This window comes from Rhincodon typus, chromosome 14, assembly GCF_021869965.1.
Source record: "Rhincodon typus isolate 14 chromosome 14, sRhiTyp1.1, whole genome shotgun sequence".
NCBI lineage: Eukaryota > Metazoa > Chordata > Chondrichthyes > Orectolobiformes > Rhincodontidae > Rhincodon > Rhincodon typus.
The window spans coordinates 35,268,598-35,292,448 of NC_063345.1; the positions used below are offsets into that span (position 1 = coordinate 35,268,598).

The 23,851-nt window shown below is 41.6% G+C and overlaps 1 protein-coding gene across 3 annotated transcripts in view; it reads right to left on the reverse strand.

The window, feature by feature from the left end:
• The window catches only part of med12 (mediator complex subunit 12), a 194,248-nt gene that overhangs the window by 72,843 nt on the left and 97,554 nt on the right, over positions 1 to 23,851 (reverse strand). For all 3 annotated transcript variants that reach the window (XM_020530169.2, XM_048605066.1, XM_048605065.1), the window contains 4 exons: positions 21,233 to 21,334; positions 8,293 to 8,406; positions 5,236 to 5,399; positions 1,319 to 1,498 (listed from right to left, as the gene is read on the reverse strand). In XM_020530169.2, the coding sequence (XP_020385758.1) occupies positions 1,319 to 1,498; positions 5,236 to 5,399; positions 8,293 to 8,406; positions 21,233 to 21,334 (560 nt within the window). The remainder of the gene's footprint in view (positions 1 to 1,318; positions 1,499 to 5,235; positions 5,400 to 8,292; positions 8,407 to 21,232; positions 21,335 to 23,851) is intronic.

Consider the following 23,851-nt stretch of genomic DNA (forward strand, 5'->3'; position numbering starts at 1 on the left):
GAGAGCTGAGAAACAAGCTGACAAGTTACATAAAGCTACGTTTGTTTTTTTTTCCCCTTCTGTGCAATAAGTTTATGTTCTTTCGTTAATATTGGCAGTTTCATGCAAATATGTTCAATGACAATCTACCATGATTAACCCACAGCAAGAATTAAACTTGTGGACTACCAATCCAGGTTTCACACTGGGATCCGACTTGTCTTATATTACCATCAGCTGGGATCATAACGCTATCTTTCATTGAGGATATGATGAAAGGTGCATAATTATACACATCATAATTTTTAGAATTTGGATTTTAAATTTTGAGAGGCAAACGGGTATTGATTACCTTTGTGAAGAATTTTCTTTTAAAGTAAAGCATTACTGCATAAAGCGTGACTGCAGACCCCTGTAACATCATTGGAAGAATGTTTACACTATTGTCTTTACTACAGATGCAGTTAACACACCAGACCATTAGCTTTGGTTTTCTTAGTTCAAAAGAATCTAGGAACATCCAGCTTGCAAATGCTCGTACTTACAAACGCTACTCCATACAGGGATGCATTAATTTTAAAGATGCAATATGTGAACGTTTTCTCTTACTTACAAGCAGCTATCTTATGTTGTCCTGCAATGTGAATGACTTGTGTACATACGGATTTGCAAACAGTCTTGAGAATTGAACACATTTGCAATCCAGGAACTGCCGGTATACAACAACAACAAAAACAGAAGTTGCTGGAAAAGCTCAGCAGGTCTGGCAGCATCTGTGAAGAAAAAACTAGAGTTAACGTTTCAGGACTGGTGACCCTTCCTCAGAACAGGAAGGGTCATCAGACCTGAAACGTTAACTCTGATATTTTCTTCACAGCTGCTGCCAGACCTGCTGAGCTTTTCCAGCAACTTCTGTTTTTGTTCCTGATTTACAGCATCTGCAGTTCTTTTGGTTTTTACTGCCTGTATGCAACCTCATCCAGTCGTTGCAACCAGGCAAAACCCCATCATGTCAGTGCTGATGCGGCTGTACACTCTAAATGATGCCATGCACATAGACTCTATTTAAAGATGATTAAGAACATATACTTCACCTTATAATGCTCTCCTGTTCCAGTCACAGTTAAAAGTAGTGCATTCGCCAACATCCCCTCAATCAGGAATAACAAAGAATTGTGGTTGACTCAAAATTTGTTTCAAACTTTCAACCCATTCTGTTACTTTTGGAGCCAAATTCTCCCTGGAAATGCTCTTCATTCTTAGGTTTAAGAGAATATCAAGATGCTTTCTTTATAACCAGTTTTTGTTGTTTTCTTTCCCAGTACACATTGTCCCTTACCTGCAGAATGCGTTTGATTCTCTGACGTTGTGGGTTGTCCCCTTCCTCACTATCCAGCTGGCGGTGTGGGTAGCAAATCAGTTGCAAGAGGCGTTGAGCTTGCTTGTTTGTCAGAACTGGATCTTGCAGAGCACTGCTATCCTCACACAAACTCTTAAGGCAGCGCTCTCCCACCCACTCCTGTAAGAAATGACAATGGTTCATAGAAAAGTGTTATGTTATACACAGCAATAAATAATGCACTACGCTACCATCAATGTCAGGCTATCTCCCTTTAAAGGTCACATACTTTTTGCTAAGTAAACCAACATCAGCCATTCAAAATGTAATTATTATTTGGTCAGTAAAGATCATTTTGTTAGATCATTTGCAGGCCGGTGGCGTTTCAGGGTTGTTTTGTGTTTGTAGCAGGTGCAACATTTGCACACATTAACAAGTAAAAAATAGTGGGAATTTCAGAGACTGGGAAAGATGTAAACAGCAACAAAGGAACATGAAGAGAGTGACAAGGAAATAAGGATAAAAAATGGGAATCAAGAATACACAGAACTAACATGTTACCCTGTGCAGGTGTTTATGCTATGTAACTCTCTTTCCGCTCAACTGTATCAAATCCTTCAGCATAACCTATTTTCTCCCCCCTCCACACTACCTTAACTTCAAAGGTATTTTTGCCATGTGCCTCAACTATTCCATATGGTAGAAATTTCCACATTCTAACCACCATCTGGAGCAAGTAAGTTTCAATGAATTCCTTAACTGGATTTATTAGTGACTTTATGTTGATGATTCCTAATTTGGATATTCCCACATGTGGAAACATCCTCCATATGCATACACTATTAGATGGATCTGTACTTTGTAAGCTCTTCTGACAGTTGTATCTAAACGTATCAATTATGGGCATTCCTGCTTTAAATTTCAACAATCAACAGTGATTCCATGGTCATTGTTAGACATGTAAATTTTCAATTCAAATGACACCACTTGCCATGGTAGATTCAAATCCAGGCCCACAGAGCATTTCTGGTATCCCTGGATTACTAGTCCAGCAAAAATACCACAATAACATCACCTCTTCCTTAAAACTTGCTTGAATGAGTACAGCTCCAATAACAGTCAAGAGGCTTGACACCATCCAGGACAAAGCAGCCCATTGATTGGCATCACATTCTCAAGTATTCACTCACTACACTACTGACATTCAGAAGCTTCAGGTTATACCATCTGACAAGACACACTGTAGATGCACTTTCTTAGACAGCACCTTTCAAATCCCTAACTACTGTCACCCAGAAAGACAAAGACAGCAGAAATGTGGTAACACTACCACCTACAAGAACCCCTCCAAGTTACTCACCATTCATATTTGAAAACATACTGCCGATCCTGGTAATCCGTCCCTATCAGCACTGTGGTTGTATCAAAACCAAATCTACTTAAGTTCAAGAAGGTAGCTCACTACCACTTCCTCAAGGGCAACGGAGAAAAGCCAATAAATGGTGCCCAGCCAGGGAAGCCTTCATCCTCTGAATGAACAATATAAAAATCTCTTTTTTCTTGCGCTCCCCTTCAAGATACTCCATGTTCACCTAGCATAACGTCTTCTTTTTTGGCTCAGAGTATAGTTTAGTGTGATTGTACTCAGTCATACAGTTACACAGCGTGGAAGCAGATCCTTCGATGCAACTCATCCATGCCGAACAGCTTTCCTAAACTGATCTAGTCCCATTTGCCAGTAATTGGCCCATATCACTCCAAACCCCTCCTATTCACGTACCCATCCAGATGCCTTTTGATCACAGAATCCCTACAGCGTGGAAGCAGGCCCTTCAGCCCAACAAGTCCACACCGACCCTCAGAGCACCGACCCAAACCCATCCCTCTATAAACCACCTAATCTACACATCCCTGAACACTGCGGGCAATTTAGCATGGCCAATCCACCTAACCTGCACATCTTCTGACTGGGAGGAAACCGGAGCACCTGGAGGAAACCCACGCAGACACAGGGAGAATGTGCAAATTCCACACAGACAGTTGCTCAAGGGTGGAATTGAACCCAAGTCCTTGGCGCTGTGAGGCAGCAGTGCTAATCACTGTGCCACCATGCCGCCCCTTTTAAATGCTGTAATTGTACCAGCCTCCACCACTTCCACAGGCAGTTCATTCCATACACACACCACCCTCGACGTTTAAAAGTTGTCCCTCAGGTCCCTTTTAAATCTTTCCTCCCTTGGCTTAAATTTATGTCCTCTAGTTTTGGACTCCCCCAACTGAGGAAAAAGACCTTGGCTATTCACCTTATCCATGCCCCTCATGATTTTATAAACCTCTAAAAAGGTCACTCAGCCTCCAACGCTCCAGAAGAAGCCGCAGTCTTTTCAGTCTTTCCCTATAGCTCAAACCCTCGAGTCTCGACAACATTCTTATAAATCTTTTCTGAACTCTTTCAAGTTTCACAATATCTTTCCGATAGCAGGGAGACCAGAACTGTACACAGTATTCCCGAAGCGGCCTAACCGATGTACAGCTGCAATATGACATCCCAAATCGTGTACTCAACGCACTGACTAATGAAGGTAAGCATGCCAAATGCCTTCTTCACCATCCTGTATACCTGTGATTCCACTTTCAAGGGACTATGCACCTGCACCTATGGGTCTCTTTGTTCGGTAACATTACCCAGACCCTACCATTAACTATAAATTCTGCCCGGGTTCGCCTTAACAAAATGCAAGACCTCATATTTATCTAACCTAAGCTACATCCGCCACTCCTAAGCCCATTGGCCCATCTGATCAAGGTCCTGCCTTACTCTGAGATAACCTTCTTCACTGTCCATTACACAACCAATATTGGTGTCATTTGCAAATTTCCTAACCACACCTCCCATATTCACATCCAAGTCATTTATATAAATGACAAAAAGAAGTGGACCCAGCACTGACCCTTGTGGTACATTACTGGTCAAAGGCCTCCAGCCTGGAAAACACGACCACCCACACAGTAGCTCAGTGGTTAGCAATGCTGCCTCACAGCACCAGGGACCCGGGTTCAATTCCACGCTCGAGTGAATGTGTGTGTGGAGCTTGCACATTCTCCCAGCGTCTGTGTGGGTTTCCTCCGGGTGCTCCGGTTTCCTTCCACAGTCTAAAGATGTGCAGGTTAGGTGGATTGGCCATGCTAAATTGTCCCAGGAACGTGCAGGCTAGGAGGGTTAGCCATGATAAATGCGTGGGTACAGGGATGGGGTGAGTCTGCACGGGATGCTCTTTGGAGGGTTGGTGTGGACCTGATGGGCTGAATGGCCTGTTTCCAAACTGCACAAATTCTACGGGTCAGCCTGTCTCCTATCTACAAGCCAATTTTGTAACAAATTGGCTAGCTTCCTCGGATTCTATGTGATCTAAACTTGCTAATCAGTCTACCATGTGGAACCTTGTCAAATGCCTCGCTGAAGGCCATATAGACAGGGTCTACCACTCTGCTTTGATTAATCTTCTTTGTCACTTCTGCAAAAAACTCAATCAAGTTAGTAAGACATGAATTCCCATGCACAAAGCCATGATGACTATCGCTAATCAGTCCTGGCTTTGTGGAAGCATCTGGCCCTGTGTACATATTTTTTGAGGTGGGGTGGGGTAGGTACAGAGGAGAATGATATGTTAAGTACAAGTTGCTTATTTAAACATCTCGGGCCTGTAAAACAAAACTTAACTAAAACGGTAACAAATGGAGCTCTCTTTGACACCTGTATGTTAATCACCAATTAACAGTGTATTTTCCTAAACTTGATCTCTGTATTTTCGACAAAATATAAAGATAATTCTAAATGTTTGCTTAAAAACAGAAATACTTTAATTTCAGTGAACACGCACGAACGTTTCAGTGTCGAAGATTTAAGGCCCTTTTACCTGCTGACAGATATTCTTCAGCACATATTTAGCATAAGCATCTAAACTGGCTGTTTCAATCGAAACAGTCCGACTGCCGGACTTTTTCACTCCTATGTCATCATCTGCAAGTTCCTCCATTCCACCAGAATGTGAAAATCCAGAGCCTTTCAATTCAGCATCACCTAAAATTGAAATGGAAAAGGAAATCTTTTCATTGTGTGTTGAGATTCTTCTTTATTAAATTTTAATTGTATCTCAAAACATAGCAGTTTCTTTCTGGAACAAAGCTATCACCTCTCTTAGCTCAGAGTTACTTGCCCCTGCTACAGAACACAAACCTTCCTTCAACATAGGAACGTAAACACTGCAGCAAGAAAAGATCACTTATTTGTTAGATATTCCATCAAGAGTCCATAAATATTTACTCCACTAGAACTTTCCTCAGTTATCACCACAACCACTAGTTATTTTGAAGATTGACAACAGCAAAGATTTTAAAGGTATGATTTCAAAGTGGTATCTGGTGCACAAGAGGCAGTGTACAGTAAGACTGCAGGTCCACTGTCTATCCATTAAAACAAATGTTCAGAAAATTTCAGACACTACAATTGCAATTTTTTAAATAATCTATTTGCTGCACGCAAGACCTGTTGAACTACAATAAGAAAAAAATCTGAACTTTTCATAACTTCTATGGGAAGTTAACCAGTGCTGTTGATAATTTTAAGCCTCATGGTTTACTGCAGTGCTCTTAACTTCTTTATATAGAGTCATAGAGAAATAGAGAGGTACAGCATGGAAACAGACCCTTCGGTCCAACTTGTTCCTGCCAACCAGATATCCTAGATAAATCTAGTCCCATTTGCCAGCATTTGGCCCATATCCCTCAAAATTCTTCCTATGCATATACTCATCCAGATGCCTTTTAGATGTAGTTATACCAGCCTCCACCACTCCCTCTGGCAACTCATTCCATACAGGGACCACCATCTGCAAGAAAAAGTTGTCCTTTAGGTCCCTTTTAAATCTTTCCTCTCTCAGCTTAAACCTATGTCCTCTAGTTTTGGACTCCCCCACCCCAGCGAAAAGACCTTGTCTACTTACCCTATCCATGCCCCCCATGATTTTATAAACCTCTATAAGGTCATCCCTCAGCCTTTGAAGCTACAGGGAAAATAGTCCCAGCCTATTTAGCCTCTCCCTATAGCTTAAACCTTCTAAACTTGGCAACATCCTTTAAGTCTTTTTGGAACCCTTTCAAGTTTCACAACATCCTTCCTATAGCAAGGTGACCAGAATTGCACACAGTATTCCAAAAGTGGCCTAACCAATGTCCTGTATAGCCACAATACGGCCTCCCAACTCCTATACTCCGTGCATTGTTGAATAAAGGCAAACATACCAAATGCGTTCTTCATTATCCTACCTACCTGGGACTCCACTTTCAAGGAACTATGAACCTGTATGCCAAGGTCTCTCTGTTTAGCAACACTCCCCGGGACCTTACCATTAAGGGCATAAGTCTTGCTCTGATTTGCCTAAATGCAACGGCTCACACTTACTTAAATTAAACTGAACTGCCACTCCTTGACCTATTGGCCCATCTGATCAAGATACTGTTGCACTCTGAGGTAACCTTCCTCATTGTCCACTACACCTTCAATTTTGGGGTCATCTGCAAAATGACTAACCACATCTCCGATGTTCACATCCAAATTATTTCTATAAATGATGAAAAGCAGTGAACCCAATACCAGTCCTTGCAGCACACCACCAGTCATAGGCCTCCAGTCTGAAAAGCAACCCTCCACCACCACCCTCTGTCTTCTACCTTCCAGCCAGTTCTGTATCCAAATGGCTAGTTCTCCCCTGTATTCAATGTAATACCTTACATCACACCTAACCTTACTAACCAGTCTACCATGACAGACCTTGTTGAAAGCCTTACTGATCATGTCCACCACTCTGCCCTCATCAATCCTCTGTTACTTCTTCAAAATACTCAACCAAGTTAATGAGACATGACTTCCCAGGCACAAAGCTCTGTTGACTGTCCCTAATCAGTCCTTGACTTTCCAAATACATGTAAATCCTGTCCCTCACGATTCCCTCCAACAACTTGCCCAACATCGATATCAGGCTCACTGGTCTATAGTTTCCTGGCTTTTCCTTATCACCTTTCTTAAATAGTGGCACCACATTAGCCAACCTCCAGTCTTCTGACATCTCACCTGTGGCTATTAATGATACAAATATCTCAACAAGGGGCCTAGCAATCACTTTCCTAGCTTCCCATAAACTTCTCATGTACACCTGATCAGGTCGTGGGGATTTATTCATCTTTATGCATTCTAAAGATGTCCAGCACCTCCTCCTTTGTAATATGGACATTTTTCAAGAGGTCACTATTTATTTCCCCACGTTCTACATCTTCTATACCCTTCTCCACAGTAAACACTAATGCAAAGTACTCATTTAGTATCTCTCCCATCTCTCGCAGTTCCACACAGAGGTGGTCCTGCTGATCTTTAAGGGGCCCTATTCTCTCCCTAGTTACCCATTTATCCCTCATGTATTTATAAAATCCCTTTAGATTTTCCTTAACCCTATTTGCCAAGGTTATCACATTTTCCCATTCTGTCCTCCTGATTTCCCTCTTACGTATACTCCTACTGCCTTTGTACTCTTCTAGTGATTCACTCGATCCCTGCTGTCTATACCTTACGTATGCTTCCTTCTTTATCTTGACCTCAATTTCTCTAGTCATCCAGCATTCCCTGTACCTACCAGCCTTGCCCTTCACCCAAACAGGAACACGTTGTTCCTGGACTCTCGTTATCTCATTTTTGAAGGCTTCCCATTTTCCAGTCGTCCCTTTACCTGCAAACATCCGTCGATATAAATGACATCAAGAAATATTGCATTCAAATCAGAGTTCAATCTGGGGCATACCATAGCATCAGACCACCAAAGGGAAAGAAAATGGGATAAATGTTGAGTCAAAACAAGCATCCCAAACAAAAACGAGGTCCCATCATCCAACAGGAATCAGCAGTCAACATTGACGGCACTTACCCAACATAAAAATAGCTTTCAGAACAGCAAAAACTGCTCCAACCACAATGCTGTTCTGTGATGCTGCCAACAAATGTCTGTCACAGGATGAACGAATCCCAACTGTCGGTTTATCTGAAACAAAAATGCTCTATCAGAGGAAACAAATGATTATCAACAGTGCCAACAATTAGCAAAAGTCTTTTAACTACGGACATCATCTTTCTCACTCTCACACACACTCTGTCATGCTCTTCTTAAACTGGACAGTAAGAGGTTTTAGTCATAAATGTTGCAGCAATCAATAATGAATGATGCAGCAATAGAGGAACAAAGGACTAGGTGGATTAAGTCATTCGACCTTTCATGTCTATTCTCTCATTCAATAAGATCATGACCGATCTAGTTGTGATCTCAACACCACTTTGCTGTCTGCACCATATAACCCTTAATTTCCTTGTCTGTTTAAAAAATCTAACTTACTCAGTCTTCAATAAATTCAATCATAGAATCACACACTGCCTACGGTGTGGAAGGAGGCTATTCGGCCCATTCAGTCCACACAAACCCTCCGAAGGGCATCCCACCCAGACCCACTCCTCTCACCCCATTCCAAACAGACAGTTGCCAGAGGGTGGAATTGAACCTGCACCCCTGGTGCTTTGAGGTGACAGTGCTAACCACTGAGCCGCTGCACCACCCTACGTCTCAGCCTTCACTGCTTTCTGGAGAAGAAAATGCTAGACTAATAATCCTCAAAAAATATTCTCCACCCTTCTGCCTTAAATTAAGACTGTGTGCCCTAATTCTAGCCTACCCTGTGAGAAAAAAAATCTCCATCTTGGAGGTCCTCTCAAGATCTTGGAAATGTTTTATTAAGATCATCTCTCATTCTTCTAAACTTCAGTGGATACTGTATTTGCTCCACCTGTTCAAGGCAAGCTCCTCATCCCAGGAACCAGTTCATTAATCCTTTTCGAAACTGTATCTAAGGCATTTTTTCTTCCAAATCACGAGATCTAAACTGTACACAGCAACCCAGTCTCACCAAGACTTTGTATAGCTGCAGTAAGATTACTCTGCCCTACTTCTTTATTTCATCCTCTTTGCATTAAACCCAAATGTTTTACTTGCCTTCCTGTGAATTTCTCTACCTGAAGACTAACCTTAAGTGATTCATTTACCAGGACATCCAGATCACTCAAACCATACAGTACTGTCAACTATTTCCATTTAAACCGTACACTGCCTTTCTGTTCTTCCTGCTAAAGAGGACAAGTTTACACTTTCTCAAATTATACTCCATCTGTCAACTTTTTTCATCATTCATTTAACCTATCTATATCCCTTTGCAGACTGTCAGACCCCTCAACATATTTCCTACCTATCCTGGTGTCACTGGCAAATTTAGTACCATGTATTCTCTCCATTCAGCCAATAATATAGATTGCAAATAGTTGAGGCCATAGCACTGATTTTTGTGACACGCCACTGGTTCCAGCTTGTCAACCTGAAAAAAAACCTATTCATCCCTGGTCTGTGCTTCCTATTTGCAACATTGCTGGAGAAACTCAGGTCTGGCAGCATTTGCAGAGAGAAAGCAGAGCTAACATTTCGAATCCAGTGACCCTTCTTCAGACTGATCGTAGCTAAGAAAAGGTGGTATACATCCTGAAGACGAGAGGCGAGGCAGGGAGTGAGCAGAAAAGCAAAGATGGAGCCCAGAGAGAGAGCGCGCGAGAGAGAGCACAATAGTTACTCAGACAAAGGAATAGATGATAGTATGCCAGGGACAAATAAAAGCTGATAATGGAGACCATATGGCGGCAAAAAAAAGAGTTGGCAGTGCTGAAAACAGCCAATGTCATGTCAGGTCATGGGATGTGGAGGTGGGTAAAAGACATAGAAGATGCTTAAATTCTAAAATTATTCAACCCAATATTGAGTCGTGAAGGCTTCCCCAAAATAGAAATGAAATGCCGTTCTTCCAGCTTGTGCTGAGCCTCACTGAAGCACTGCAGTAAGCCCAAGACAGAAACGCTGGTCAGGGAACATGATGGTATGTTGAAGTGACAGGCAGCTGGAAGTTCTGAATCACTTTTTTGCAGACAGAACATAGGATCTTCAAAATGACCACCCAATCTGCATTTTGTACCCCCAAGGTAGAGCAGAAAACATAGGGAACAACGAATATAGTACACCTCCTACACAATGAGCTCTCATCTCGCATTGTAACCTTCAATAAGACAGTTTATCAAATGCCTTTTGGAATTCCAAGTGTACTACATGTTTTCTCAGAAAAATGTTAATTACTTAAACAAGATTTATCTTCTTTAAGTCATGGTGACTCTGCCTAATCACATCATGATTTTCTAAGTACTCTGCTATAACGCCTTAATAATGGATTCTAGCAATTTGCCTATGACTGACATTGAGCTCATTGGCATATCATTTGCTGCTCTGTCTTTCTGTCCTTTCTTGGAAAAGGTTTAATGTTTGCTATTTCACAACTCGCTGCGAGCTAGAAAAATAATAGGAATTTGGAATATGATAATCAATGTCTCAACCATCTCTGCAATCTCTCTGTTTAAGGTATTAAAATGCAGACTATCTGGTCCAGGGGACTGTCAATCTTTAACTCTAATAGTTTACCCTGAAAATTCTGATGACTGTTATATGTTTATTTCACTCTTTCACTTCTTGGTTTTCAAGTATCTTTTGGAAGTTTTACAAGTCTTCTAATATAAAAAGACAAAGACAGAACATCTGTTCTGTCATTTCCTTGTTTCCCATTTGTCAATTACCCAGACTCACTCTTTAAAGGACCAATACATACTCTAGGTACTCATTTCCCACTTAAACATTTGTACAGACTCTTATTACCTTCCTTTTTAATGATACAAGCTAGCTTTTCCTCATACTTTGTCTTCCTCTTGCTAGTTCCTGAAATCTGACCAATTTTCTAACTATGTTTCTGTTATTTTCATATAATTCTTAACTTCCTTATTTAGCCACAAATAATTCAAAGAACTTCTGTTGAGAGACATTAAATATTTCTTTGAAGAAGCTCTGCTGTCCTATCGTTTACACTAATTTCCTAGCTCTCTTTGGTCAGCTCCGACTTTTAAACTTTATCAGAACTTGAAGTTTAACACAGTAGACATAGATCCACACTTCGCCCTTTCAAACCAAACACAAAGTGCTACCATGTTATAATTACTGTTAAACCTCAAGGCCTGTCTATATGTGAACAGAGAAAGATTGTATATACCAGGCTAATTTGCCACTAACAGCCCAATCTAATGCAGAATCTCGGTCAACAGTAACTGTGCATTGACCAGTCACTGACAACTCTGCCAGTTTAGTAACAAATGGAAAGCATGGGATTAACTGGTATTGTCTACAGACCATTAAAATTAGAAACGTCAATTCAATATTTTATAAAAGAACCCCCATGAAAGAGTCCTCTTAGAAATAAGTGTCAATTTTGTAGAAGTTAAAAGATAATGCTGAAGATGCTATTAAAAAAAGCCACCTAGATCAAGTTGTTTACATCAAAAAAAAGGACACCACTTCCAAGCATTCATGGTCTCCTTTAGCTATCTACCAGTATTATACATGCCACAAAATAAATATACAAGAGATTTTTTGAACAATCTTGATGGAAAAAAAAGTTGACATAGCCTCTGTTTTCAGAGGAAAACTCATGGGAACATAAAAACAGACGTAAGCCATTCAGACAATAAGCCTACTCTAATTCTAGATAGGGCCAATCATCCCCTCAATGCCACAAAATGTTGTGGGCATCAGAGAGATATGGCTGCAACTGGATCAGCCCTGGAAGCTAAACAATCAAATGTCTAATCTAAAGAACAGAGGGGGCAGGGCTGTTTTGGTAGTAAGACATGAAATTTAATCGCTAGCAACAAGTGATATGGGTCAAAAGGTGTAGAATCCATGTGGATGGAGCTGAGGAACAGCAAAGGGAAAAGACCCTGATGGGAATTATGTACAGGCCTCCAAGCAGTAGTCATATCTGGAGCAAAAAATAAATCAGGAGATAGAAAGGCCCTATTACAATAATCATGGGAGCTTCAATAGTGGACTGGGAACATCAGCTTGATAGGGCATCCCAAGTAAAGCAATGCGTGAAATGTCTACAGGGATGGATTTTTGGAGCAGCTCGTGGTACAGTCTACGAGGAAACCAGCAATTCTGAATTTGGTGATGTCTAACAAGACACATATTGATTATGGAGCTGAAGGTGAAGAAACCACTAGGTTCAGTGACCAGAATTCACCCAGCAATTTGAGAGGGAGAAGCTGGAATCAGATGTAATGGCATTACAATACCAAACACGAGGGAGAACTGGACAGAGTACATTGGAGGGAAAGCCTAGCAGCTAAGACAGGCAAGCAGCAATGGCAGGAGTTTCTAAAAATCATCACAAGAAATATACTAAGTGGAGCACGAGGAAACTGCGACTGACAAGGGAACTTGGGGACTGCACAAGAGCAAAAAAGAATGCGTACAATGTGGTGACAATCAGTGGGGACAATGAGAAAACCAACTTGGTGGAGAAGACAAAATATGACAGCTTCCGAGCTAGTAAAATAAAAAAAGACTCCAAGAGTTTTTTTAAGATATATAAGAGAGTGGACATCGGATCATTGAAAAATGAGGCTGGAGAAATAGTAACGGGGAACAAAGAAATGGCGGAAGAACTGAATAGGTATTTTGCATCAGTCTTCACAGTGGAAGATACCAGTAGCATATCAGAACTTCAAAAGAGTCAGGGGCAGGAGTGAGTGTAGGGACCTTTCACTGAGGAGATGGGAAGCTGAAAGGTCTAAAGGTGGATAATTCACCCAGACTGGATGGAGTACACCCCAGAGTTCTTAAAGAGATAGCTAACAAGATTGTGGATGCATTCGTGGTAATCTTTCAAGAATCATGAGTCTGGAAGGGTTCTAAAGTCCAGGAAAATGGCTAATGTAACACACTATTTAAGAAGGAAGGGAGGGAGACAATATGAAACTAAATTATATGCCAGTTAGCCTGATCTTGTTTGTTGATAAGATTTAAGTGCCTATTATTAAGGATGAGATTGTGGAGTACTTGGAAATTTTATTTTTACTTCACTTGTCGGACACGTATGTCATGGCTGGCCAACATTTATTGTCTGACCCGAGCTGTCCTCGAGAAGGTGGTGAGCTGCCTTCCTGAATTACAGCAGTCTACAATCTGTACGTAGACTCACAATGTCCTCAGTAAGGGAATTCCAGGATCTTAACCCAGTGACAGTGAAGAAATGGTATATATTTCCAAGTCAGGATGGTGTGTGCTGGGAGGGGAACCAGCAGGTGTTAGTATTCACATGTATCTATTGCCCTTGTCCTCCTGGATGGAAGTGACTGTGGGTTTAGATGGCACGGTCTAAGAATCTTTGCTGGATTTCTGCAGATTTCTTGTAGATAGTACACACTGCCGCTACTGAATGTCGCTGGTGGAGGGAGTGGACACTTCTGGATATGGTGCCAATCAAGTGGGCCACTTTGACCTGGATGCTGTCAAGCTTTTTGAGTGTTATTGGAACTGCATCCATCAGGCAAGTGCATTCCATTACACTCCTGATTTGTGCCTTGTAGACGGTGGACAGGCTTTGGAGAGTCAGGAGGTCCGTTACTCACTTCAGTATTCCTAGCCTCTGACGTTCTCTTGTAACCACTGTATTGTGGCAAATTCAGTTGAGTTCCCGGTCAACGTTAACCCTCAAGATGTTGATAGGAGGGGATTCAGTGATAGTAACACCATTGAATGTCGAGGGCAGCGGTTACATTGTCTCTTATCTGAGATGATCATTGCCTGGCATTTGTGTGGGATGAATGTTACTTGCCACTTGTCAAGCCAAGCCTAGAGATTATCCAAATCGTGCTGCATTTAACTTGAACTGCTTCAGTAATTTGAGGAGTTGCAAATGGTGTTGAACGTTGCGTAATCATTGGGAAACATCCCCACTTTTGACTTAGGATGATGGAAAGGTCATTGATGAAGCAGCTGAAGATGATTGAGCTTAGGACACTATCCTGAGGAACTCCTGCAGAGGTGTCCTGGAGCTGAGACAATCATAACTATGTTCCTATGTACCAGGTATGACTCCAACCAGCGAAGACTTTGCCTCCAATTCCCATTCATTCTCCTTTTGCTCGGGGTTCTTGTCGCAACACTCAATCAAACGTGGTTTTGGTGTCAAAGGCTGTCACTTTCACCTCACCTCTGCAATTTGGCTCTTTTGTGTATGTTTGAATCAAAGCTGTACTGAAGTCAGTAGCTGAGTAGCCTTGGCTGAACCCAAAATTAGGCATCAGTGAGCAGGTTATGTTAAGCAGGTGCTGCTAGATAGCACTGTTAATGAAAACTTACATCACATTACTGATAATTGAGAGTAGCTTGATGGGGTGGTAATTGTCAAGTTGGATTTGTCCTGCTTTGTATGCACAGGACATATCTGGGCAATTTTCCACAATTGGGTAGTTGCCAGCGTTGTAACTGTGTTGGAAGAGCTTATCTGGGGGTGCAGCAAGTTTTGGAGCACATGTCTTCAGTACCATTGCCAGCATGTTGTCAGGGCCCTGAGCCTTTTCAGTATCCAGTGCATCCAATCCTTTCTAAATATCATGTGGAGTGAACTGAATTGGCTGAAGATTGATATCTGTAATGGCAGGGACACATGGAGGAAGCCAAGAGGGATCATCTACTTTTGGCTGAAGATTGCTGCATGATACTTCAGACTCATTTTTTGCACTGATGTGTTGGGCTCTTCCATCATCAAAGATGGGGGATACTTTTACAGCCTCTTCGTCCAGCAAACTGTGTAACTATCCACCATTATTTATGACTGGATGTAGCAGGACTGCAGAGCTTAGGTCTGATCTGTTGATTGAGAGATTGCTTAGCTTTGTCTATCACTTTCTGCTTATGCTGTTTGGCATGCATGTAGTCATAGAACATAGAAATGTACAGCACAGGAACGGGCCCTTCAGCCCATAATGTTGTGCAGAATATGACGCCAAATGAAGTTAATCCCTTCTGCACGTCCTTGGTCCATATCCCTCCATTCCTTGCATATTCATGTGCTTATCTAAAAGTTCCTTAAACGCCCCCATTGTATCTGCCTCCACCACCACCCCAGCAGTGCCTTCCAGATTCCTACCACTCTGCGTAAAAAACTTGCCCCTCCAGTCTCCTTTGAACTTTTCCCCTCAAACCTCAAATGCATGCCTCCCAATATTAGACATTTCAACTCTTGGAAAAAGATTTTGACTGGCAACCTTATCTATGCATCTCAATTTTATAGACTTCTATGAAGTCTCCTTTCAGCCTCCGCCTTTCCATACAGCTCTCATATCCTCTAATCCAGACAGCATCCTGGCAAACTTTTTCCGCAAAGGCTCCCACATCCTTCCTGTAATATGGTAACCAGAAGTGATAACAGTACTCTAAGTGTTGCCTAACCAAAGTCTTATAAAGCTGCAACGTGAGACTGACTTTTGTACTCAATTCCCCGACCAAAAAAGGAAAGCATGCCATATCCTATCTAATTGCGTGGTCACTTTCAGGGAGCTATGGACTTGAACCCCATGATCCTTCTGTACATCAATTCTTGTTCAGAATCCTCCGTTAACTGTATCCTTTCAACATTTGATCTTCCAAAATGCAGCAGCTCACCCTTACCTGGAAATAAACGCCATCTACTATTTCTCTGCCCATATCTGCAACTGATCTATACCCCATTGTAAGCTTTGACAACCTTCTACACTACCCACAACTCTACTAATCTTTGTATCCTCTGCAAACTTACTAATCCACCCATCTACATTTTCATCCAAGTCATTTATATACATCACAACCAGCAGAGGTCCCAGTATGGATCCCTGCGGAACACCACTAGTCATTGATGTCCAGCCTGAAAAACATCCTTCCAACCCCACTTTCTGTCTTCTATGGGTAAGCCAATTCTGAATCCATGCAATCAAGTCACTGTGGATCCCATGCATTTTAATCTTCTGCATGAGCCTACCATGAAGGAACTTGTCGAATGCCTTACTAAAGTCCATGTAAACAACATCAACTGCTCTACTCTCATTGATCGCCTTTGTCACCTCCTCGAAAAATTCAATTAATTCAGTAAGCCATGACCTGCCCTGCACAAAGCCACACTGGCTGTCCCTAATTAGGCCATGCTTTTCCAAATTTGTGTAAATCCGATCCCCAAGAATTCTCTCCAACAGCATCCTAACCACTGATGACAGACTCACCGGTCTATAGTTTCCTGGACCATCCCTGTTTCCCTTCTTGAACACAGGAACAACATTAGCTACTCACCAGTCTTCTGGGACCTCTCCAGTGGCTAGTGAGGATACAAAGATCTTGGTCAAGGCCCCAGCAATCTCCTCTCTTGCCTGTCTCAATAACCTGGGGTAGATACCATGGGGCCCTGGGTTCTTATCCACCTAATGCCACTTCTTTCTTGGTCTCAAAATGCCCTAGCATATTAGCATGCTTCGCACAAATCTCACTATCCTTTTGCTGGGTGAACACCGATGCAAAGTAGTCCTATTTGGTAGCTTCACCATGTTGACAGCTCATTTTTAGGTATGCCTGACACTGCTCCTTGCATGTCCTCCTGCATTCTCCATTGAACCAGTGTTGATCTCCTGGCTTGATGGTAATGGCTGAATGGGGTTATATTGGACCATGACGTTGTAGTTTCTGTTGGAGTACAATTCTGCTGCTGTTGATAGCCCACAGCATATCGTAGATATCCAGTCTTGAGTTGCTAGATTTATTCGAAGTCTGCCCCATCAAGCATGGGACATATAATGCAATAGAGGGTGTTCTCGAATTGAAGGTGGGACTTTGTCTCCACAAGGACTGCGTGGTGGTCACTCTGACTGATACTGGTGTGGACAGATGCATCTGCAGCCGAAATATTGGTAAATATGACGTCGCATTTTTTTTTTTCTCCATTTTGTTGGCTCCCTCACCACCTGCTGCAGATCTAGTCTAGCAACTATGTCCTTTAGGAGTCAACCAGCCCAATCAGAAGTGCCCACTGTTGAGCCACTCTTGGCGGTGGACATTGAAATCTTCCACACAGAGTACATTTTGCACCCTTACCACCTTCCGTGCTTCCTCCTCCAAGTTTTTATGAACATGGAGGAAGACGATACATGATCACTGTACGTAAAACAGGGTTGAGGCAGCATTACCTCATCAAGGGAAGGTAATGCCTGGTAAGTCTGTTAGAATTTGAGGAGCTAATGAGCAATTAGGCAAAGGAGAGCCATTGACTGTGTCTATTTGGATTTCCAAAAGGCCTTTGACAAGGTGCCACACAGGAGGCTGTGAAATAAGATAAGAGCCCATGGTGTTAGGGGTAAAGTACTGGCATGTACAGAGGATTAGCTGACTGGCAGAGAGTGGGGTTAATACGGCTTTCTCAGGATTGCAGCCAGTGACTAGCAGAGTGATGCAGGTGTCAGTGTTGGGATGACAACTATTTGTGTTATACACTAATAGCCTGGGCAAACAAGCTGAGGGCATTGTTGCTAAGTTTCCAGACAACACAAAGATGGGTGCAGGGACAGCGGTGTTCAGGAACCAGGGAGGCTGCAGAAGCACTTTGACAGGCTAGGAGAAGTGAGTAAAGAAGTGGGAGATGGAATACCAATTATGGGAAAGTGTGAGGTTATGCATTTTGGTCAGAAGAGGACACGACCTATTTTCTAAATGGGGAAAAGGCTTTGGAAATCTGAAGTACAAAGGGATTGGAGCAGGATCTTCTTAAGGTTAAGTTAGCAGTTAGGAAGTCAAATGCAATCGCAGCATTCATTTTGGGGAGCCAGAATACAAGAGCAGGGATGTACTTTGAGGCTGTATAAGGCTCTGGTCAGGCTGGATTTGGAATTTGGACCCTATATCTAAGGAAGGTTGTGCTGGCCTTGGAGGGGGTCCAGGGGAGTTTAACAAGAACAATCCTGACAATGCCGTTCTTGCCATGTGACGAGCGCGTCAGGACTCTGGGTCTGTACTCAATGGAGTTTAGAAGGAGGAGGGAGGGATGATTCCACTAGTAGAAAAGACCAGGATCCGAGGGTAGAGTCTCCGAGTCAAGGGACGACCTATTAGAAGTGATAAGAGGAATTTCTTCAGCCAGAGGGTAGTGAATCTGTGGATTGCCGCAGATGGCTGTGGAGGCCAAGTCATTGAGTGACTTTAAGCAGAGATAGAGGATTCCCTTACTAATCAAGAATCTAAGAGTTACGAGGTAAAAGGCAGGAAAATGAAATTGAGAAACATAACAATCATGAGCAAATGACAAAACTGTCTCAACGGGCCGAGAGGCCTAATTCTGCATCTAGATCTTATGGTCTTATGCCACTTTCCTGAAATAGCTCCATATTCTTTAATGCCTTTAGTCTCCTGAAATAGAGTAATTTCTTGAACTTGCTCAATTATTGTTTCCATAGCTCTCTGGTAATGAATTCCAAAGACCCACTACCCAGAGTGAAAAAATTCTTCCTCACCTCAGTCTTAAATGGCCTTCCCTTATCCTGAGATTATGTCTCCTACGGCAAGTATATCTTTCCTTAGATAACAAGACCAAAACTGTACTCAATATTTCAAGTGAAGTCTTACTGAGACTCTACACAACTAGACTCAACTACAACTCTCTTCTGTATTTAAATTTCCTTTGAAATGCCTGAAACATATGGTTTACCTTTTCAACTGCTTGCTGCACCTGCACAGACAATAAAACCTAGATCCAAATTTGGACACTAGCACTTCTCAACCTCTCTCAATTTAAGAAATATTCTGCCTTTTTGATTTTTCCACTAAAGTGAACAACTGCACATTTATTCATATTACATTTGATTTGCCAAGTTTTAATCTATTCTATTAGCCTGTCCAAAACCTCCTGCATGTTTTCCAGTTTGCATGCCCACCCAGTTAGGTGTCATTAGCAAATTTGGAAAATTACAATTGGTCCCCATATAACTAATTGACAGATTGAGTGTGGTATGGACCTAGCACTACTCCTTGCAGTACCTGACTTGTGTGCTAGCCTGAGAATGCTCTATTTATTCCTAGTCTCTACTTTGTCTATTAACCAACTCTCAATCTATACTGATATATTCTCCTATCCCATGTGCTCTCATCTCATTTTCTAGCTTATTGTATGGGACGTTATCAGAACCCTTCTGAAAACACAAGTACACTAAATCTATTCATCATAGTATCACATCAGTCCATCGAGTCTGCACTGGCCCTCTAAAGAGCATCCTACTCAGACCCAACCCAACTAATCTTCTATTTCCTTTTACTAGTTTTGCTTCCTATGAATCTGAGCTCCCCACTAATCTCATTTAAATCATTCCCTATAGATCTAGCAAATCTCCCAGGGATAATGTTAATCACATCAGTGTCAAGATGCAATCTGTCCATCTTGTACATTTAGCCCAGAACTAGTCCCAGCACTGCAGGTATCAGATTCCCTCCCTCCTACACCAGTTTTCCATTGATATGTTCAACTGTTCATTTCTCCCTTATGCTCAGCCAGCACGTGGGCCTCAAAGTAATCCTGAGATTGCTACTTTGGAGATCTCATTTTTCAATCTCTTTCCTAGCTCCTTGAAATTTGCCTTCAAGACTTTCATCCTCTTCCTACCTAAATCACTGAAACTGATATGGACCAAACTTCTGGCTGTCTACATCACTGCAGGTGAAGATCCTGCAGCCTGTTTCATCATTAATCCTAGTGTCAGCAGGGAGAACATATCATCTTGGAGTTTCCCAAAAGAATCCCTTATAGGTACTGCTCTTCCGTTCTTGCCCTTCCCCTCCTATACATCCGGGGCAACTTTTTTCACCCAGAGGGTGGAGCTGCCAGAGGAAGTGGTAGAGGCAGGTCCAATTATAACATTTAAAAGATATTTGGACAGGTAAATGGATAAGAAAGGTTTAGACGGAAATAGGCCAAATGCAGGCAAATGGGACTAAGTCAGTTTAGGAAACCTAGTTGGTATGGACGAGTTGGGCCAAAGGGTCTCTTTCTGTGCTACTTGACTCTTTGAGGTGTGACTGAGGTGTCAGTGTATTGGTTCTGACCATACTCTTTTGAGGAACCATTATCTTCACCAGTCTCCAAAGCAAAAACTGATTTGTAAGCAATCATCCCAGTGGACTCTTGCACTAACCGTCTCATTTGCTTGGACTGATTGGCAGACATATATTCCTTATCTGCCACACCCCAAGTTGCAATTCGACCACCTCTCATCTGCCCTGCCATATTTTTAACTTTATAACTACATATTACAAATTGAATAGCTTACCAATTACTCACCAATCATCTCCTTCCACTGCATGGAAGTAGAAGCCATATACTGGACAGCGAAGTAAGGAAATTAAAAAGGAATAGAAAAAGGGAAAAATAAGCTCCTCCTCTCCCCATCAATTAGCATACCATTTTGCTCGAAATCGCCACTCTGCTTGCAAGCTGCACAGAGATCTCTGTATTTATAATATTTGGAGTTACAATACTACAAGAACCAGACTGAACCAGTTATCTGATTAAGCAATGAGCTACTTTCCAGGTCAGAAAAAGTGTGAACTCAAAACATTAACTCTGCTTCTCTCTCCACAGATGCTGCCAGAGCTGCTGGGTTTCTCCAGCACTTCTGCTTTTATTTTAGATCTCTCGCATCTGCAGTACATTGCTTTTAGTTTACTTTCCAGTTGAGTTGGTTTACCTTGACTAAAGTTGGAAGAAACTGATGTTAGTTTCTTACTTATTCAGAGAAAACTACCAATCTCTTGCCCTTGGGCAAGACACAATCCAAGCTTCAGCCAACATTTGAACACCGGTGAAAAGATAGCACTTGCAATATATTTTACTTACTGCTGTCCTGATGACAAGGGTTCAACTGGGGTGTCCTAAACAAGTGAAGGAGGATTCTGCACGTCAGGCGAGCACCAGGTTCTGAATCTTGCTCACTGCATGCTGCAATATAAACAAAAATACTTTCATGATCTCAAATTTTTGTAAAACAGCCAAGCATGGGAGAAGTAAAGCTCCAGCAACTGTTCTAAGCATACAACCATATAACAACTTGTCCATTCTCTTGAAACGATAAATAGAAAAAAATGTTGGAAGCATACTGAAGTTCAGTTCACAACTAGAAAGGAACGGTGCTTAACATTTCAGGTGCAAGGCAATTGTTATTATTACAAATTTATTAACTCTACTGGATGCACATTTTGAGTAGTTTCTGACACAGTGGTGAAGTTAAAACACCAGGTTTATTTTGTTGTTGTGTATTACATTTACCCTAGTTTCCACATTTAGGACAAAGTTACAACAATATCTCAAGATTCTCGATTATCCTTCAATGATAATAACAAAACCAAGCTTTTACTATATCCATCAACAAAACTGAACAACAATAAGAACATCATAACTATATATGAAACATACATCAAGGGTATCTCAGAATTGTTCCAGAAGGTGGCATTCACTCCTTTGTGTTTGCAGTGGCTCTTTGAGCAGTTTAACTCAATGCCAATCTCCTGCCTTTTCCTCATAACGCATAAATAATAATCTAATACCCTCTTAAATGCCTCAATTGAACCTGTTACAACCATACTGCCATATTGTGGAATGCACTATGTGAAAATGTCTAGAATACTGCATACTTAATTACAACTCTCTCTACCTGGCTTTGGCCTTTAATGTCTCACGCACAAATACACCCAGGTCTCTCTGCTCCTGCACTCCTTTAGAATAGTACCTTTTATTTTATACTGTCTCTCCATGTTCTTTGCACCAAATTTGTGCATACTATTTGCATTTCATATTTGTTTTCCCATTTCTGAATTTTCAGTATGCAGGTTGGTTCTCAATTGTATTTTATCTAAGTGACTGAGAGGGGGTCCGGCAAGGGAGGTTTTTTTTAAAAAATTCATTCACAGGATGTGCCCGCTGCTGGCTAAGCCAGCATTTATTGCCCATCCCTAACTGCCCAAGTGACAGTTAAGAGTCAAATGCTGATTGAGAGTCTGGGGTCACACAAAGGCCAAACCAGGTAAGGATAGTAGCTTCCTTCCCTAAAGGACATCAGTAAAATCAGATAAGCTCTTCTGGTAAATAATAACAAAAAGCAGATTTATTACTTGGCACCTGTCATAAGCAACACCTCACACTTCTGTCGACTGAAATTCAGCTGTCACCTATTTGCCCATTCCACCGACATGTTAATGTTCTTTTCCTCTTCATGGTTTATAATTCATCCAGGTTTTGTGCCATTTCAAAACTTTGAACCACTAGATCTACATCATTGGTATATGTCAGAAAAAAAAAAGTGCCAAGACTGGCCCTGGGAAACTCAAATACAAACCTTCTTCCAGCCCAAAAATGCCCACTGAAATGTTTCCTATCCCTCAGGCAATTTCGAATCTACAGTACTACTGCCCATTTTATTCCATGACCAATAACCTCCCCTACAGGTTTGAGATATGGCACTGTATCAAATACCTTTGGAAGTCCATATACATCGTGTCAACAGCTTTGCCTTCATCGATCTTCTTTGCTACCTCTTCAAAATTTCCAGAAAGTTAGGTAAAAATGATTTTCCATCAACAAACCCAAGATGACTTTTCTGAATCAACCTCCAAGTTTCCACATGATTATTAATTCTATTCCGGATTGCTGTTTTTAGAAGGCTGCCCACCAAAGTTAATCTAACTGGTGTGTAATTGCTGGGTTTATCGTTATAACCTTTCCGAACAAGGACATAAGATTTGCTATTCTCCAGTCCTCCAGCACCTCCCCAGAATCCAGGGAAGGTTGAAAAATTATCGCCAACGCCTCCGCATTACACATTTATTTCCTTCAAAATCCTTGGGTCATCTCATCTGATCCCAGTGCCTTATTAACCTCAAGTACTGCCTCATTGGTAAAGTTAGATGCGAAGTATTTATTTAACACCTCTTATATTCCTTTTGCCTTTCTGTTGAAATCCCCTTTTTGATCCTTCAATGGTCCTCTTCCTATTACAACCTGTTTTCTATTGTGGTACTGATAGAAGACTTAGGGATTTCTCTTTATGTGCGTTGCCAGTCTTTTCTCATGATCCCTCTTGCTTCTTATATATGTTTTCTCAACTCCTTTCTGAACCTTTCGCATTCAGCTTGGTTCCCAATTGCATTTATTACTTGACACCTTTCAAAGGCACATTTACCTCTTTCTTAAATCCAATCTCTATCTCCTTTGTCATTCAAGGAGCCCTGGATTTGTTTGTCATGCTTTACCCTTTTGAGGGAATATATACAGTGATTGTACCCAACTTAGCTCCTGTTTGAAGGTAGCCAATTGTTCAGCTACTGTTTTCCCCATCAACCTTTGGCTCTAAGCTGCCTAGCTCTACTACTATCCCATTGAAATCAGCCCTCCATCAGATGATTTTTCTTACCCTGGATTGACCATGGTAATCTTCCATTGTTATTCAAAATTTTATGACAA